Genomic DNA, 18,156 nt, shown 5'->3' with positions numbered 1-18,156 from the left:
TCAAAGGGACAGAATGTAGAATGGTGGTGGCCCAGGGCTGGGGACAGGATGGCAATGGGGAGCGCATGTGTAGTAAGGACAGAATGTCCGTTTGGGAAGACGACGAGAGTTCTAAAGATGGATTGTGTGATAGCGGCACAACAATGGACGTGTGTCTCCAACCTGTACGCTTAAAAATGGTTGAAATGGCAAATGATATGTTACATATACTTTATCACAATAAAAATGAAAAAAAAAAAGTCGTTCGTTTCTAAAGCCCTTGGTAACCATTATGTGAACATTGGTAAATAAATAGAAACACATTTATTGTGTTTTAAATAATTAAAACACCTTTATTTATTTTGTAACACAATACATTGGCAGATGCTAACCATGACCCAAGACGGGAGTGAAGGACAAGAAAGAACCCCAAAGAAAGGAGAAAGAGAGAATTCAGTAGAAAGTCAAGTTTGGAAAAACTCCATGCGAGAAATGGAGAAGAAATGAGGAAATACCTCAATGTCGGATTTAAAAATGAATAGAAACAGAGAGGTGCAATCCTCCGGCCCTTTAAGAAGCCCAGAAGAAGTTCACTCAGCAAACATTTCTAAGGAAGCACCTGCCGGGGGCCCAGCACTCAGCTACCAGCAAACCGCAGGGCGAGAATATACAAAAACAATTGGCGTCACTGTTAAGACAGGCTGTAAGGAAGCACCAAGGTAGACTGAAGGAATGATGCCGTGCACGCTTAAGAGGAATAAGCCAGACAATCAATCTTGCGATTTTCGGGGTTCAGAGGAAGTTGGAAATAAAATATAATTGCTGTGGCCGTGCTTACACCTAAGCAGAAGCAGGCCTGACCTGTGACGAGGCTGCTGGCATGGGTCACCAACGCGTTCTCTTGCAAGCCTTTACCCGGGAGAGAGGCAACAAGCAGGTGGATGAGAGCAGGGTCCCCAGACTTTCCAGACGTGCCAGCGACTGGGACCCACCCCCAGAGAGCCTGATCTGGTCAGTGTGGGTGGAAGTTGGACACGTAAAACCTCTCCAGGTGACTCAAACAAGCAGCCAGGATTGAGAGCCACTGCATTAGAGAGCACGGTCGTGCCCTGCAAACCAGCAGTCCCGGGGGACCCCTGTGTAGCAGAAACAGCCGACACTGATCTGAAGCAGCAAGCGAGTCAGGAGGAGGAAGTGCTCTTGGCCTTCAGGCAGGGACGACCACCTGCGGCTCCCGCAGGCTTCCCAGGCGGCTCCTAACAAGAGCGAATGCACCCCACCTTCTGAGAAGCTCGGCTTCCCAGGGCAAGCTTAGCACCCCGACCCTCCGGGAGGGTCTCTCCCTGTCCATGAGCAGAAACGGCTTCACAGGGGAGCGGGACCCACACCAGGCGCTCGCTCAGGAAGGAGCCCCCACCTGCCCAAGCAACCAACCAAAGGGCACATCCCAGGAAAAAGCGGCTGGGGGTCTCCCTGGCTGTGCCACGCCCGCTCTTCACCACGTGGGAGCCAGGAGAGGAACGAGGGGGCGAGTGTGAGTACTCACGGCGGAGCGGCCCTGCCTTGCGCGGCGGCTTGGGCCTGGGCGTGCAGGTGGCCCAGCAGGCTGCAGAGCACCGGCTGCCTCGACGGGAGCTGGAAGTGCAGGCTGCTCTTCTCGGTGTCCAGCTCCTCCAGCCGCTGTCTTAGCGCCTCGGCTGGAAACCCAGAACGTGAGAGAGAGGAGTCAAGAGCTGTGACACTTGAGACGGGGAACCCGGCATCCCAGAGCCGCGCCCCCCACCAGCGTTCAACCTAATGACCTAACACGACAGCCCTGCATTCACAGCCGCCACGTCTGTCTCTGAGCTGGTGCTTTGAAGAGTCTTCTTGGTGAGGGCACAGCCTCCCTGCTTTTTATTCTTCCTGGCGTTAGAATGCACAGCTTATTGACTGTTTCTGATGTCGAAGAGGTTCCTGCCTATGGTCTCCTCTCAGATGTTGATGGATTCCCGTTGCACACTGAGGTCTTTCATCCATTTAGAGTTTACCTTTGTGTGTGGCGTGAGAGAATGAGCCAGTTGCACTCTTTTGTATACAGCTGTCCAATTCCCCCCGCACCGTTTATTGAAGGGACTGTTTTCCATTGGCTATTTTTTCCTGTTTTGTCAAAGATTAGTTGGCCCAAACCAAAAGGCAACCCACAGAACGGGAGAAGATATTTGCAAATGACATTACAGATAAAGGGCTGGTATCCAAGGTCTATAAAGTCTTCTCAAACTCAACACCCAAAAAATAAATAATCAAGTCAAAAAAATGGGCAGAAGACATGAACAGACACTTCTCCAAAGAAGACATACAAATAGTTAACAGACCCATGAAAAAAATGTTCAATATCATTAGCCATCAGGGAAATTCAAATCAAAACCACATGGAGATACCACATTATACCAGTTAGAATGGCTAAAATTAACAAGGCAGGAAACAACAAGTGTTGGGGAGGATCTGGAGAAAGGGGAACCCTCTTACACTGTTGGTGGGAATGCAAGTTGGTGCAGCCACTTTGGAGAACAGTGTGGAGATTCCTTAAGAAATTAAAAATAGAGCTTCCCTATGACCCTGCAATTGCACTACTGGGTATTTACCCCAAAGATACAGATGTAGTGAAAAGAAGGGCCATCTGTACCCCAATGATCATAGCAGCAATGGCCACAGTCGCCAAACTGGAAAGAGCCAAGATGCCTTTCAACAGACCAATGGATAAAGATGTTGTGGTTCATGTATACAATGGAATATTACTCAGCCATCAGAAAGGATGAGTACCCACATTTGCATCAACATGGATGGAACTGGAGGGGATTATGCTAAGTGAAATAAGTCAAGCAGAGAAAGATAATTATCACATGGTTTCACCTATTTGTGGAACATAAGGAATAGCATGGAGGACATTAGGAGAAGGAAGAGGAAAATGAAGGAGGTGGAAATCAGAGGGGGAGATGAACCATGGGAGACTATGACTCCAGGAATCAAACAGAGGGTTTCAGAGAGGTTGGGGGGCGGATAGGGGGTTGGGTGAGCCTCGTGGTAGGTATTAAGGAGGGCACATATTGCAAGGAGCACTGAGTGTTATACACAAATAATGAATCATGGAGCACTACATCAAAAGCTAATGAAGTACTGTATGGTCACTAACATTATATTGTAAAAAAATATACAGTTTATGTATTCATATTGTGGTCTGTAAGAGGATATATATTAATTATTTTTAAAATCATGATCTTCACTTGGGAGAAAAGTTACTAATTTTGATGAGTTTCATGTCTTCGGTTGAAAAATGTCAGTGCCCAAGCTTGGATTTTAAGAACATGTCCTTAGAAACTGCCCATCAAGATAAAACCAGTTGCAATTATTAAAATCATAAAGGCAATGTTCCAGTTCTATGTTATAGATGATCATATACCCACCTCTGTTACGGGTCCTATTATTTTTTTAATGAACTTAAGCTTCCCTAGGATGAGGTACAAACACAGAATCACTGTAAAACAATTCTCTAATAAAGTAAACTTCGGAAATTGGAATCCCCTCAAATAAGAATTTATCTTCATAACCAAACACCTAAAGAATGGGAAAGTCTCCCATAAAACTATTTTTGCAGAAATATAAGGACTGGGTTTAAAAATATCATTCATCAGACCTTCCCTCCTACTGGTCCTAGGCGAGGGGCAGAAATTTCGATGGGCTCCACATTTGAGCAGTAGGTGGGCCTTGGGGTCCCCCAAGATCTCAGGCAGCCACCCTGGGCATGAACGCCTACCGCCTACCCTGGTGTACGATGCAAATGTTATCCTCTGTGTGTGCGCTGGTGAGAAGATATTTGGAAGCTCTACCCTAGATCACACTCCTGTATGTTTCTATGCCCTACAGACCATTTTCCAAGTATGCCTTTTCTATAAGACCTAATTTTAAATTAAAACACTGTTTCCAACAGGCTTGTTATTTTTTTTTAAGATTTATTTATTTGAGAGAGAGAGCATGCATGCATGTGCATGAGAGAGAGAGATGGAGAGAGCACACAAGGAGAGGGGCAGAGGGAGAGTGAGAGAGAATCCCAAGCAGACTCTGTGCTGAGCACAGAGCTAGACACGGGGCTCCATCCCAGGACCCCGAGATCATGACCTGAGCCGAAATCAAGAGTCAGATGCTCAACTGACTGAGCCACCAAGTGCCCCAAGAAGCTTGTCATTTTTAAAACACTTTGGAGGGATGCCTGGGTGGCTCAGATGCTTAACCATCTGTCTTCAGCTCAGGTCATGATCTGGGAGTCTGAGATCGAGTCCCGCATTCGGCTCTCTACTCAGCGGGGAGCCTGCTTCTCCCTCTCTCTGCCTACTGCTCTGCCTACTCGTGCTCTCTCTCTCTCTCTTTCTCTATAAAATAAATAAAATCTTTTTTTTAAAAACACTTTGGACAAAACGTTTTGTGGTACACCAGCAGAGGTCAATGCTAATGACTGTGTAGCCCTCGACGTGAGAGTTCCCTCCTGTTGGCCTCCTCCCATGACACATAGCCTCGGGCCTGGTGGGCAGCAACCACCCTCTCCATTAACTTGCCATATTCACTGGAACCAACAACCAGGAACACGCCAAGAGAATTTGCCAAGGATTCATTCTTATAGCACCAGAAAGGGTCATTTACTGACTTGAAGACCAAGTCACAGGTAACGGCCAAGGGCTCTCAGTCTGTGCCACCTTCATCAGAGTGACAGCTAGCGCTAATCCAGACACACACCTACAACACACGGTGAAGTCTGGTCTGGCAGTTGTTCCAGAATAACGCCAAAACACACCTCTTCCCGTACACCAAGCTTCAAACATCTTTTTAAAAAATATTTTATTTCATTTTAGTTCATTTTTAAAAATTTAACCAATTAATTTTACTACCTAGTTATTTACTTAATCCGTGCTCCATAAAATCAAACTGCCGTGAAAAGCCATACATTCTTACATCATGTGCTTTAGAGTAACATCTTCGTGCTTTCAGAACGGGTGGTAAAGCGTGTCGGGACACTGTTACGCAGGAATGGGGACAACGCCCGCGTCTGCGTCTCTGCCCTGTGGCTCCTAGCTGAGCTTCCGGCTACTTAACCTTTCTACAGGTTAGTTTGCTAATCTGTGGAATCAGGGCTAATAATAATATCTGCGTCCCAAGGTTTCCTGAGGATTAAAGGAGATAATCTACTGCAAAGCGTGTAGTGCCGGACCCCGCAAACATCATGTGTCCGAAGGGTTGGCTAATGTTAGCAGTGCCTGGAGGTCGTGGCCTTGGAGTGTTGGCGAGGCCGCTGGACACCAGCCTGGCCTCCCTCTGCCCCCCCGCCAGATTCTAAACAGGACCCTTCCAGGGCCCGGGGAAAAGCCCTCGGGCACCGCAAGCCCACCCAGCAAACCAAACCCCGGAAACAGTCAATTGGCTGCGGAACATCACATTCACAATGAGTTTTGGGGGAAATACAAATTATCCCAGGAAATGTTTGTGATTCACTGTGCTCTGCATCGCCACTCACCCTTGAAAGGGTGACCTCAAAAGTTATTTCCGTTTTAGGACTGGAAAGGTGCACCAGGACAGTCACCACGCATGTGAGGCTTATTGTCCCCAATCTCTAAATGGCCTCCTATCCCAGCTCCTCAAATGGCTCTCAGCTACCTGGGGTTTCACCTCACACGCTGACATCACCTCTGCCCAGCATGAGGGTGCGTTCTCCTAGTTCCTCCAACGTGCGCCCCTGTTCACTAATTCAATATTGCAGGCAGAGGGCGCTCCCAACCAGGGCAAAGGCCCTGAGGCAGCGAGCGAAGGTGGGTGGGGGTTGGAGTGGGTTTGGTCATCACTAAGGACGGTCTGTTGACCTGGTGGGTGAGGGGAGACCCTGGAGGGTTTTGAGCAGCAGAGTGACAAGAATGACTCTTGCTTAACAGGCTAAGCTGGGGGCTCCCCTTGGGAAGAGACCACCGAGAGCAGAAGGCCCGAGACCAGCTGCACGATTACTGCAGTTCCCCGGACCTACAAGTGAAACGAGGCTGGTGGGAGGTGACAGGATTTCAGATATTCTCTGACAGATGGGACATCGGGAATGGACAAAGACAGAGATCCAAGTGACCCCAGTCTTGGTGGCCCGTACAACCAGGACAAGGTGACCATGAGCTGAGCTGGAGGAATCTGCTGTTCCTTCTGCCAGAAACACCCTTCCCTGCAGCAGCCCAGGCAAGCCCTACTCCCCGCTCCGACCTCAGCATCCTCAGGAGGGCTGTCCGGCGTCCACGGCGCCTCAGCTCACGCAGGCTCCCACGTGCGCAAGAGCCTCGCACTCGTCTCCCCTCGTGCAAGGCCTCCCGTGTCCATGAGAGAGGGACCACGTCCCCGCGCCTGTCACTGTGTAAACCACACAGGGCCGCTGCCTGGCTCAGAGTGAGCACACGCCAAAAAGCGTCCGGCTAAACTCGATATTAGGTCCCCTCGTGGTGTTTCTTGTTTGGTGAGTTTTCTGAAGCCACTTAATTCATTTTCGTTAGCCCCTAAATGAGCACAAAGACGAAAAACTCGTCACATCTCAAATGAAATCCACCGACTGCTTTGCAAGATTTCACTCTTGCTGCCAGAGGCCCTGAGGGATCCCTGTGGGTCAGGCTAGGGCTTTGGGTTCTCGGATTCGTCACCCCCCGTGCCTCCACCTCCTGTTGGTGTCCGCCACACTCCCGGCGCCGTCCCCATTTGCACCGCCTCCAGGCAGCCCATGTCACCCTCGCTTCGGCAGGGCGAGTCACCTCCCTGCCTGACAGCCCGCGTTCCTCCAGCGGCCGCAGAGCACCCTTCCTCCCGCTCAGCTGTGTGCAAGCCCACGAACCAGTGAACACACCGAGGATGGCAGAGACGCCGGCTGTGTGCCCGAAACCGTGCCGAGCACCCTCATGCCTGCACCACAGAATGTTCTGGAGGCTCGCCCGGCCGCCAGAACAAAGGCCTGATGCCTGTGGCTGGCATTCAGGATGCCCCGGCGAGCTTGCTCTGCCTCGCTCTCTCCTCCCCCACAGACACGCTGCGCCTGAGTCACCTGGGGGGGGACACGTCCCTGGAAAGAACACGGAACCTCAGCGTCCCTGAGAATCAGGACACCCCGATTCTCTCTCCGGCTTCAGCGCCGAGTACACATTCGACGAATCACTTCCCCGTTTATACTTCAAAGCCTCACCGGCTCACGGGGACTAACATCTCCACAAGGTGTTTCACGAAACCATGGATGGTATCAAACAGCAAAGGGTTGGACTGGAAACGACCTTGTCTTCGCCAGCTCGGGCTGCTGGAACGGAGTCCCACAGACGGGGCGCACACCTGACAAACACTTCTTTCTCACAGTTCGGGGCCCGGAAGGCTGAGATCAGAGCCAGCATGGCCAGGCTCTCGGGAAAGCCCAACCTTCAGGTGGCGGACGACCAACTTCTTGCTATGGCCCCATGGGATAAATAGAGTGGGCGGCCTCTTCTTAGAGGGGCATGAATCCCACTCACGGGAGCCCCGCTCTCATGATCTAATCACGTGCCAAAGGCCCCACCTCCCAACACCGTCCCGCTGCGATTAGGCTTCAACATACAGGTCTGGGGGGACACAAACATTCAGTCCAAAGGGGGAAGGGACAAGCTTCAGCCAAAGTGGCCCACTTTGTCCATTAACATGGGTGGTGTGTAAAAATGTTTTCTCTGGGGGAAAGGAGTGTCTGGGAATGTTTGCAAATAGTATTTCTCACCTCCTAACTGCCAGGCTTATTTACTTCGTGTACTCACTCAATTAACCAATACTTCTGATAACTCGATATTGTTAGGCTGTAGGGCTACAAAGATGAACCAGACACACTCCGGGTTCTTAAGAAACTCAGTGACTGGGGACAGGGGTCGAAATGATCAACAGGCCTTTTCTTGTCTTCCTGTGCAGAAAGGGTGGCAGGAATCTGCCCCACTGGTAGAAGGGGGCCATAAAGGAGCACAGAGATGGTATGGCCACCAGCACCCAGGGTGCGGGGGGCCAAGGGGCCTCTGGAAGCCACACAGAGGCAGGCATGCTCGGTGCGGTGCCCAGCAGTACCTGAGGATGGGGGACACTGAAGGGAAAGGGGGAGCAGGTGGGGACCGCCAGAAGCGTAGGAGATAGGTTACACTAAGAAATAAACAAACTGATAGCGCAACTAAGTAAACACATGGAGGATGGAGAGAGCCAGGTTCCTCAGCACCAGAGACCATACTTACAGTGATGGGAACGGGTAAGGGCAGAAAGTGCTAGGTGGGTTGTATTAGAATTGGAAGTACTGGCGTGATCTAATGGTTTTCAGCACAGACGCTCACAGACACAGGTGAAAAGAGTTATCGATGCATCTGTGTTTGAACTTACATCTATTTTCTGTCTTTACCCACCAAGAAAACCTGGAAGCAATGACCCCCAGTGGCAGTGAGCACACCCAGCACACAGATCTGATTTCCAAACACCATCCTCTGTGAAAGGAATCAGAGCCACTTGGAGAAAGAGCTGATTATAGGCCTGAAGATGGGCCAGACTCTGAATATCTTGTGCCCAAAAACGGGGACATGCTCAAGCACTGACAGAGACATGGTCATTGAATACAAGTCCATAAAATAAAAGGAGCTCCCACGGGTGCAATCTTGGATCATCTGAGAATCAAAAGAGTCATCCTATTAATGAAGTGTAACCCACTGAATAGAATACGAACCCATAATCCACGCTAATAAAACGCCAACCAATAAAAAGGAATGGAGGGAGGCAGGCAGTGGATGGGCTAAATGGGTAATGGGCATTAAGGAACGCATTTGTGATGAGAACTGGGTGTTGTATACAAGTGTGAATCACTAAATTCTACTCCTGAAACCAATATTACACTATATGTTAACTGACTAGAATTCAAATAAAAATTTGAAGGAAAAAAAAAAGGAATGGAGCTTTGGTAAGGTGCAGTGGAATCTTAGATTATCTCCCCCACAAGATGCTAATCAATTTCCAAAGGACAAATGGTAATTTTGTGGTGGAGAGACTGGGAAAACACCAGCACAACCAGACGGTCAAGGCTACCATCAGCAGGGGCGGCATGACGCGTCTACCTTGTATGATACCGAGCGAGATACACCAAGAAGTACACAGTTTGATTTCAATATCATTCTTGTCAGGGCAGCATGACCTGGATCTCATCACGAGGAGACATCGGCGGATGTGGGTTGAAGGTCACCTGACAAAACGGAAGGTCTGCACTCCTTACGACTTCCAAGGACAGAAAAGACTTGGGTGTTGAGAATCACTCCAAACTGGAGGACACCAAAAAAGACATACCTGCATGCGGTGTGGGAACATTTCCTGAACCAGAAAGAAGAAAAGAACAACGGTGGCAACACTGGCAAAATGAGCGCAGGGTCTGTAGACCCGATGGGAGCAGTGCATCAGTGCTGCCGCTTGGTGGCCTGTGATTGTCCTTCTTTGGGGAGATTGCCAAATGGATACGCGACCCTGAGAGGGCATCATATCTGCAGCTTAGGCTCAGTGGCTCGAAAGGGGAGAGTGACAATGGCTCTGTGGTATCTGGTTGGGGAATCAGAGCGAGGGAGATATTCGACTTCTTTGTACCGGACTCACAACTTTTCTATAAGTGGAAAAATATTGTATTATTTTTAAATTTGTGTTTTTAGGGGTGCCTGGGTGGCTCAGTCGGTTAAGCGTCTGCCTTCGGCTCAGGTCATGATCCCTGCGTCATGGGATGGAGCCCGACATCAGGCTCCCTGCTCGTCGGGGAGCCTGCTTCTCCCTCTCCCACTCCCCCTGCTTGTGTTCCCTCTCTCACTGTGTCTCTCTGTCAAATAAATAAATAAATATATTTTTAAGTTGTATTTTTAATAATTTTTTTAATTGTTTAAATATTTATTTTTGAATTATTATTTTAAAATATAAAGGGGTGGGTGCCTGAGTGGCTCAGTCAGTTGGGTGTCTGACTCTTGGTTTCCACTCGGGTCATGGTCTGAGGGTGGTGAGATCGAGTTCCGTGCCAGGCTCTGCACTCAGCAGGGAGTCTGCCTGAGACTCTCTCTTCCTCTACCCCTGCCACTCCCCGGCTCACGTGCTCACTCTCTCTCATAAATAAATAAATAAATCTTTATTAAAATATGTATAGATAGATAAATAGATAACCACGGCATTACTAAATGCTGTGTTTGTCACTATCATATCCCTTTATTCAAATGAATCCTGCTGGGTGTTTAAGAAGATCTCTCCTATCATTCTATGTGGCCCCCTGGTTGAGGAAACACAACTCACTTTCTTGGTCTTTTCTCTCTTTTAAACCTCTGCGAGCTTCCTGACCACATTGCTCATCTGATTTCGGTTTGCAGCTCGGGATTTGAAGCCAGAGCACAGCAGGTGCTGAACAAAGGCAGGCTGCTGACCCTCTGACTGATAGAGCAGCGATCGTTCTAGAAATTTCGGTGGCATTTTGTAAATACAGCTGAATAGTAAAAACAAACAAACGCAAAGTTGACCGCAGAAGACACTATCACGTGCTAAGCAAAATGAGACATTAAATGATAGGTCCTAATTGATCCAATGTATTCAATTTACAGATCTAACATGCCTTACTTGTAGGACCTCCGCAATAAAAATGCTAACCATCATCTCATTCCATTTTGGATCAAGTAAATGCATTTTTTTGATACCAATACAACATATTTATTAATGTTTAATTGAAGGTCAGTGTTCATCTGTCTTCCTTAGCACATCAGTACTAAATGCCTGTTACTTTGGGGCTATAATTTGGAAACAGAATGAAAGAAAAGTACTTTGTGCATCTATGAATAAATAAGCAAATAAGCATTCACCGAGCAGCAAGAAATCTTCACCCATAAAGACATCCTGCTAATAGATTCAATTTCCGCTGCCCCGCTCTGTCTGAGGGATGACAAAATATATGGTGTGAGCCATATTCTTGGCTGAACGGCCATTCTACATTCTGAGGAGGCCCTTTAAAGCAAAGAAGCAATCAGTGTCTCCATAAGTCATTTTTCCTTGGTTTTTACATAATGGCCAAGAAATGCTATTCATTGAGAGCTGAATATTCTAATATTCCCACATTACCATACACATCATGAGCAGATGACCAGCTTACAAAGGAATCGACTGTAGTAAAGCGTCTTTCAGACTAACCTGAGCACAACCGAGACAGTCTCTGACATTTCGTGACTCTGGACTTTGTCGGATTCATTATCATAAAAATCAGCCCCTGTTGGGCACTGAAGACTTCAGGCATAATCGCTTCCGCACATCTGCTGCACACCCCGCGCTCTGTATACGTTATTTCTGAGCCTCCCAACAACTTGTAGAGCAGGAATGCAAATGCAGGAACTAAACCGCAGAGAACTGGAGGAACGTGCCCAAGGCCTCAGAATGAGTTAGTTCAAAATCAGAATTTGAACCTTGATCTTGTCTGTGCCGAACTCCAGGCTTTTTCTGTTCTACTGCCTGGGAGCCGTCCTTGAAGCAGCACCTGCTCCTACAGCTTCCCCAGTCACACAGGGGTCCTGTCTGTCTGTTCATCTGTCGGGGTTCCTGGAGGCCAGGGGACCCACAGAGCAGGGTCTGAGCCTCATTCAGCTCTGCCTCGCCAATATCTAGAGTTCAGTGCTAGGCACACAACAGGTACTGCGTAAATACGGAGTAAATAAACGACCTGTTTCTTCTTGGAAGAAGAACAGGGGAGACACGGAAGAACGGCGACCATCTTACGAGCACTGCTGTGTACCAAGCACCAACCATTTCATCTTCACAATGACGTCACGAGGGAGGCAGGGTTGTTCCCACTCAGCAGATCAAAAGGCTGAGGCTCGTGGAAAGTTCATGAAATTTTTCTAGATTAGTCATATAGCTCTGCAGATCCAGAAATAAAGCCAATATCTGCTGACTCCAAAACCTGTGTTTTTTTTTTTAAGATTTTATTTATTTATTTGACAGAGAGATCACAAGTAGGCAAAGAGGCAGGCAGAGAGAGAGAAGAGGAAGCAGGCTCCCCGCTGAGCAGAGAGCCTTGATCCCAGGATCCCGGAATCCCGGGATCATGACCTGAGCCGAAGGCAGAGGGCCACCCAGGCACCCCCAAAACCTGTGTTCTTAACTGCTGTGTCCTTCGGGCCAGATCACATTCTGTCGTGTGCACCATACCCTCAAACACACTCCTGAGTGCGGCTGCGAACTCGTCCGTCAACTCACCGGCTGCTTCATCCCCCACTTTTTCACAGGAAGCTGTCAGTTGCCGAAACAAGCGAACACACCAGCAAAAGTGGAAAGCAGCCTCAGATCCAATTTAAGGCATGTGGTTAAACAAGTAAGTGCCTATAGGCTCAGGGAATGGTACGTAGCAAGTCAAAAACTTGGGGGAAATATTTGCACAGTACAAGAGAAAAGCAAGATACAAAACTGTACGTAGAGATGATCTGGACGTTATGATTACCAATATGTTTTAGAACAAACAAGCTTGGGTGAGACTGAGTCTGGCCCATCAGTCAGTGTGGCTGTGGGTGACTTTCTTTCCATTTCTTTTCTTACAAAATCAGCTCTGAAATCTCCAGGTATTTATTATTTAGAAAAGTGCTGTATTTTTTAAGTAGCCTACTGCTTCCTTATTCTACCCTTTGATTTCTGCTTAAAAATAGAGATTTGGTTTCTCAAATCCTTAATGCTAAACTGCTTAAGGTAAGCTTGGTTTCCCGGGGTCTTCGATCTTTTCGGTGTACGCCAAAGAGGATTTCTAGAAATGTTGTATTTTAAGCCAGCCCATATGAAAAAGATGGAGAAATCACCCTGGTTGTGGGATAAAAGGAAAAACAAACATGCCGGGGAGGTAGAGAAATTTTGGAAGACAAGCAGTAATTTCACTGCAGATACTAACGACTCAGCCCTTAGCCTGTCACCTTGTTCTTAATACACATTTTTTTATTTGCTCTGAAATATTTCAGTTGAACATTTGTTTTGAAGCATCTGTTCTTCCCCAGCAAGAATTTACCAAGCAAAATAAACTGTGTGTGATCAAAATAACAAAAGTTATGAAAGTTCCAGTTCTGCGTGTCTCATACGACCAGCAAGCTGAGTGTGTGTGTATGAGTGTGTTCGAGTGTGCACACGCGCTGTCAACAGCCTTCAAAACAGGGCTTAAAGTGCAGTATTCACACGCATCAGAAAACACACAAAATTACCCAGGATCCGGAGTTTCTGAAAGGATGAGTGGTTATGGATCATTCCAAAATACTGTCTGCATCAGCTCCCAGAACTAAAATCATAGAAAATGTTTGTTTCATCTGTCACCAAATGTCCTAGGGAAATAACTGACCGACTGAATTTTGGTTAATTTTTATACAGGCTTCCTATTTTTAGAACTAGAAAACCTTCTCTAAAGTATGCTTCCACAGGTATTGTGGGAAATCGCCATATACACGGGGTCCGTGCTCACTGTTCCAAAGCTGGAGTGGCTGACTCTCCACTGGCAGTAGTCAGTCGTCTACTTCTTTTTAAGTGTCATAGAATGTGCCCCACCAACCCGTCTACCACTGCCAACATTACTCCCACCTCCTCCTCCTCCTCCACCGTGACCTCCTCCCCCACCAACTCCTACCACGTAGCCATCATCTCTGCTGATTATATTAGGAGGGAGAGCCACCCAACTTTCCAGTTGCTTGTTAGGAGAAAGGAGTGGAAAGCGCTTACCCAAGAAGAAGGAACATTCTTTGGATCATTTCTAAATAGCTACGAAGCAGAGAACCCGAAAGAAAGGACAAGAGAGGAAAAGCCACTGAGCAGCACAGTGAAAAATGCCAGAAAGGACATACGCCGAAATAGTAACTGTGGCCATATCTGTGCCATGAAAAGAAAGATGATTTTTATTCTTCCATTTGTATTTCTGAACTTTCTAAATGCTTTTACAGTGATCACGTATTGCTTTAATAATTGGTAAAAAATAGGGGCGCCTGGGTGGCTCAGTGGATTAAAGCCTCTGTCTTCGGCTCAGGTCATGATCCCAGGGTCCTGGGATCGAGCCCCGCATCGGGCTCTCTGCTCAGCAGGGAGCCTGCTTCCTCCTCTCTCTCTCTGCCTGCCTCTTTGCCTACTTGTGATCTCTGTCTGTCAGATAAATAAATAAATAAAAATCTTTAAAAAAAATTTATAAAAAAAATAATAATTGGTAAAAAATACCTATTTTTAGAAAAAAAAAGCAATCATCAGCTAACGCACTGAGGGAAAAGCAAGTGGGGTTCCTACCTGGAGTCAACATGGGTTAGGAAGTCAGACCCTCGGATATGATTTTTTTTCAGCCACGTCAAAATGTGTAAATTCTGAAAGAGAAACTCTTATTTAAAATGAAATGGCAGATCCCGCCACATGAAACAATTTTTTTATGCCATGTTCTTTATTTGAATTGAATTTAGATACATGATCAGTCATTACCAAAATGGGTTAATCACTTAAACAATTACTAACTCACTTAGCAATCAGGATGCACAGCTGTTAGCTGAACCAACCCTGTTCACTAAATATTGAAGTTTATTAGGTACAGTCAAGAGAGAAATGAAAATAATTCTCTTATAGCAGACTGACTATGCCAACGAGGCCAAAGAAAATTTCTGGCAAGCTAGAATACAACTTAAAGATCTGGCCAATGATTCTTGGGCCTTTTCCACATCAACCATAAACTTGTAAAATGACACCACTGAACACCCAAATGGTCACTTGAGTTTCTCTTTCAAGGACTCCTTTCTCCTTCTCCACGTTACATTAAAGGGCCTTGGACCATTTAATAGACTGACGTGCCTCTCAGACATGAGGACATACTATTGGCACGGAGGCTATTTTTAGGAGTCATACAAACGGAAGACTTCAACTGCCTATTCATTATTTCTCTCTCCTGGTTTTGGCCACACTCAGTTTTCACTATTAAACTGGACATGGCATTCAATTAGCTCCTATGAATAGACTTTTCGTGAGTGATTTGCTCCGCTAGTGTTTTCATAAAAAATTAGCTGGACACATCTGTTTGTCAGTGCTCAAAAACCACAGGCTCTCTTGCCTTTGAATGGTAATCATCACAACCTGCTATCTTTTAAGACTTAATTGTTCTTTGTAAAACATCTCTTAACACGTTTATCTTTAATAGAATTCACGACATTAGGGGTTCACTGTTGAGCAACTGCTATCATCATTATTTTAAAAAATGTAACGCAAACCGCACTGATGTGCACGCTGTCAGCAACAGACAAATGGAACACACCAGTGTCGCGATGCTCGGCACCAAGAGGATTGTCCTGCATTGATCTCCAACAACATGGCAACACAAACAGCTTAAATTCTCTGAGTGGCATAAAGGGATCTAGGTAAAATGGCATATTCCAAAAGAAAACTAAGAAGATTAAATAAATTATTTCCACCAGCTGAAGCCATTCCAATTAGGATGAAATCCAATCAGAAGGAATAAAGCACGCTGAGTATTAGTTCCTTGGCACAAAGTAGAATTAGGCTGTTTTCTTTGGGCGGGAGAACCACAATACAAATAAAATAGTGACCTTCCGTTCAAAAGCGATGTTAATAGAGAGAAATCACTAGACGGCAGCCAAAGATAAGAATGACTAATAAAGAGCCTGCTTTTAGCATGCTGTGAAGCTGCATAGGGACTGGTCTCAAGCAACGTTTCTATAAATAGGAAGAAGCTAAAAAAAAAAAAAGAGAAGAAGAAGAAATCAGAAGGCTCTGCAGGACGAGTTTTAAAAGTATCTTCCCAGAGTCCTCAAATACGATGCAGATACTAGAAATAAAACTGGTGTTGGTGGGAACACCTTCCCAGAGCAGGAATGGAGGAGTAACAGAAACTCCTCAGGTCCTCTACAGAACCAACTGAATTCCCCATGTGGTTCCAGATGGCTTGAAGTCATGGTCCCCGGCCACTGGGATCTTCACTGGTTAGGCATGTAACTCCGAAGACAGAGCTCCCAAACCGCTGAACTACAGAAATAAGAGGAGCTGACAGCTCAGTGACCCTCACCTGCATTGGGTAGAAAAGTCTAACTCCTGGACCCAGATGGGAATGGGTGACATGTGCCATCCCATAGCAGGAAGACTGTGTTAGAGGCTCCTGAAGGCAGAAGACGATGTTGTCTTGTTGACGGCGGTCTCCCCAGTACCTGACACAGTGTGTGCTACAAAAGGCACTTAATCTGTATTTATTGGAATGAGCGAAGAGTGCTATATGCAGGCTGTCAAAGTAAATCTTGGCTTTATAATCGTGAAAACTAGAATCTTTTTTTTTTTTAAGATTTATTTATTTATTTATTTGACAGAGAGAGATCACAAGTAGGCAGAGAGGCAGGCAGAGAGAGAGGAGGAAGCAGGCTTCCTGCTGAGCAGAGAGCCCGATGTGGGGCTCGATCCCAGGACCCTGGGATCATGACCTGAGCCGAAGGCAGAAGCTTTAACCCACTGAGCCACCCAGGCACCCTGAAAACTAGAATCTTAAAGATAAACATCATAGATTGCATAAGATGGTATCCTAAAGATAAATATCTAAAAACGTGTAGAAAATCACATAAATAACATAAAGGGACGTCTTGTAATTCTTCTTTCTGTGTATAAGAGCCTCTAGAGTAGGAAGAAAATCAACATTTTAAAGCAACTTATTTGCTTAGGGATCGGGAGATCCAGATTTTAGTCCTTGATTCAGAGGGACCAACTTTGTAACCTAGAGGTCATTTCGCTCCCTTCAGACTCCGTTTTCTCATCCTACCTATGAGAATCCTAGTCCAATTGGTGCTACCAAATCATTGTAAAGAAAAGAATGCCTGGGAACTGTCTTGAAAACTACAAGCGGCAGACTTGCGGCAAAAATTAACGTAACTCGGGGCGCTTGGGTGGCTCAGTGGGTTAAAGCCTGTGCCTTTGTCTCAGGTCATGATCCCAGGGTCCTGGGATCGAGCCCCGCATCGGGCTCTCTGCTCAGCAAGAAGCCTGCTTCTCCCTCTCTCTCTCTCTGCCTGCCTCTCTGCCTGCTTGTGATCTCTGTCAAATAAATAAATAAAATCTTTTTAAAAATAAATAAATAAATAAATGTAACTCAAGGAAATTGCTGGGACAGCCCTACTTGTCGACTCAGATTTAACTCAAGTCAAATGGCGTCGCTTTAAAATTCCGCACGCGTTCGATGGGGCCCGCACCTGGAGGACCGTCAGATCCAGAGGTGTTTCCAGCCAGTCTCGCTCTGTGCTTCCTTTCTCAGACTGTAAAATGCACAACAGCGTCCTGTCCCTCCTCCTGGCTCCCGCCCAGTCCTCCATCCACACACGTCAGCAGCACAGGCGACCTTTAGCTTCCTGGATGCAAGTGTTTCTGAACCACCCAGGGGCCACAAAACCTTTTGAGGGAGGCCATGATCCACTGATACACTCAATTCCATCGTACGCATAGCAACAGCACCAGAGACAGAAATACCTGGAGGTGGTAACGTACAATTACAGGGAGGAGCACAGGTATCTACAAAGAAAAGAGACAAAATCTTTAAGACTGGGGCATGAGGAAGAGCTTCTGAGTTTTCCATGATAATTTTGTGTATGTGCTCATCACTGTATCATCTTGCAGACACCAGCAAAAAAGTGGTAGCAGGCACCGATGCACGGGTGTTTCAATAAAAAATTATAAGATCATTAACTACGAAGTACTGACGGCCTTAAAGGTTGGCTCTACTCCTAGGTTGATTCTGTTAAGGTTGAAAGTCCTCTCTCAATTAGCAACCCTATATAGCTGCACACCAAATTCTTGCAAGGAGGGCAAGAGCTCCCTGTTGACCCTGATCCATCAAAGGCTAAGAAACGAGATCTCTCTGATATTCCCAGAAGGATTGTGCGGTCCTTCCCTTTCCCTTCTCTTGGTGGTGTACCACCTCCTGAATGAGGACACAGCCGCAGAGTGACAACACTTGAGACCATGTGATACAGAATTACCACCAAGAGAATCGTTTGGGCCAAAATGCATTTTAGAGCGATGCCAGCCACCTACAAGCACTGGCCCCCTGCTGTGTAGACTGCTTTGGGGATGTCACCTTTCACGTTATGCAGGGAGCCCTCCCTCCTCCTG

The 18,156-nt window shown here is 46.7% G+C and overlaps 1 protein-coding gene across 1 annotated transcript in view; it reads right to left on the bottom strand.

Annotated features, from left to right (window-relative positions):
• The window catches only part of DISC1 (DISC1 scaffold protein), a gene marked incomplete at its 5' end in the record, with an annotated part of 362,504 nt that overhangs the window by 248,114 nt on the left and 96,234 nt on the right, over positions 1-18,156 (bottom strand). Inside the window, one exon of the mRNA XM_080822819.1 lies at positions 1,526-1,676. Coding sequence (XP_080678945.1) covers positions 1,526-1,676 — 151 coding nt within the window. The remainder of the gene's footprint in view (positions 1-1,525; positions 1,677-18,156) is intronic.

The sequence above is a fragment of the Martes martes genome, assembly GCF_963455335.1.
Source record: "Martes martes genome assembly, chromosome: 14".
Classification (NCBI taxonomy): domain Eukaryota; kingdom Metazoa; phylum Chordata; class Mammalia; order Carnivora; family Mustelidae; genus Martes; species Martes martes.
This window is presented reverse-complemented; position numbering and strand designations above follow the sequence as displayed.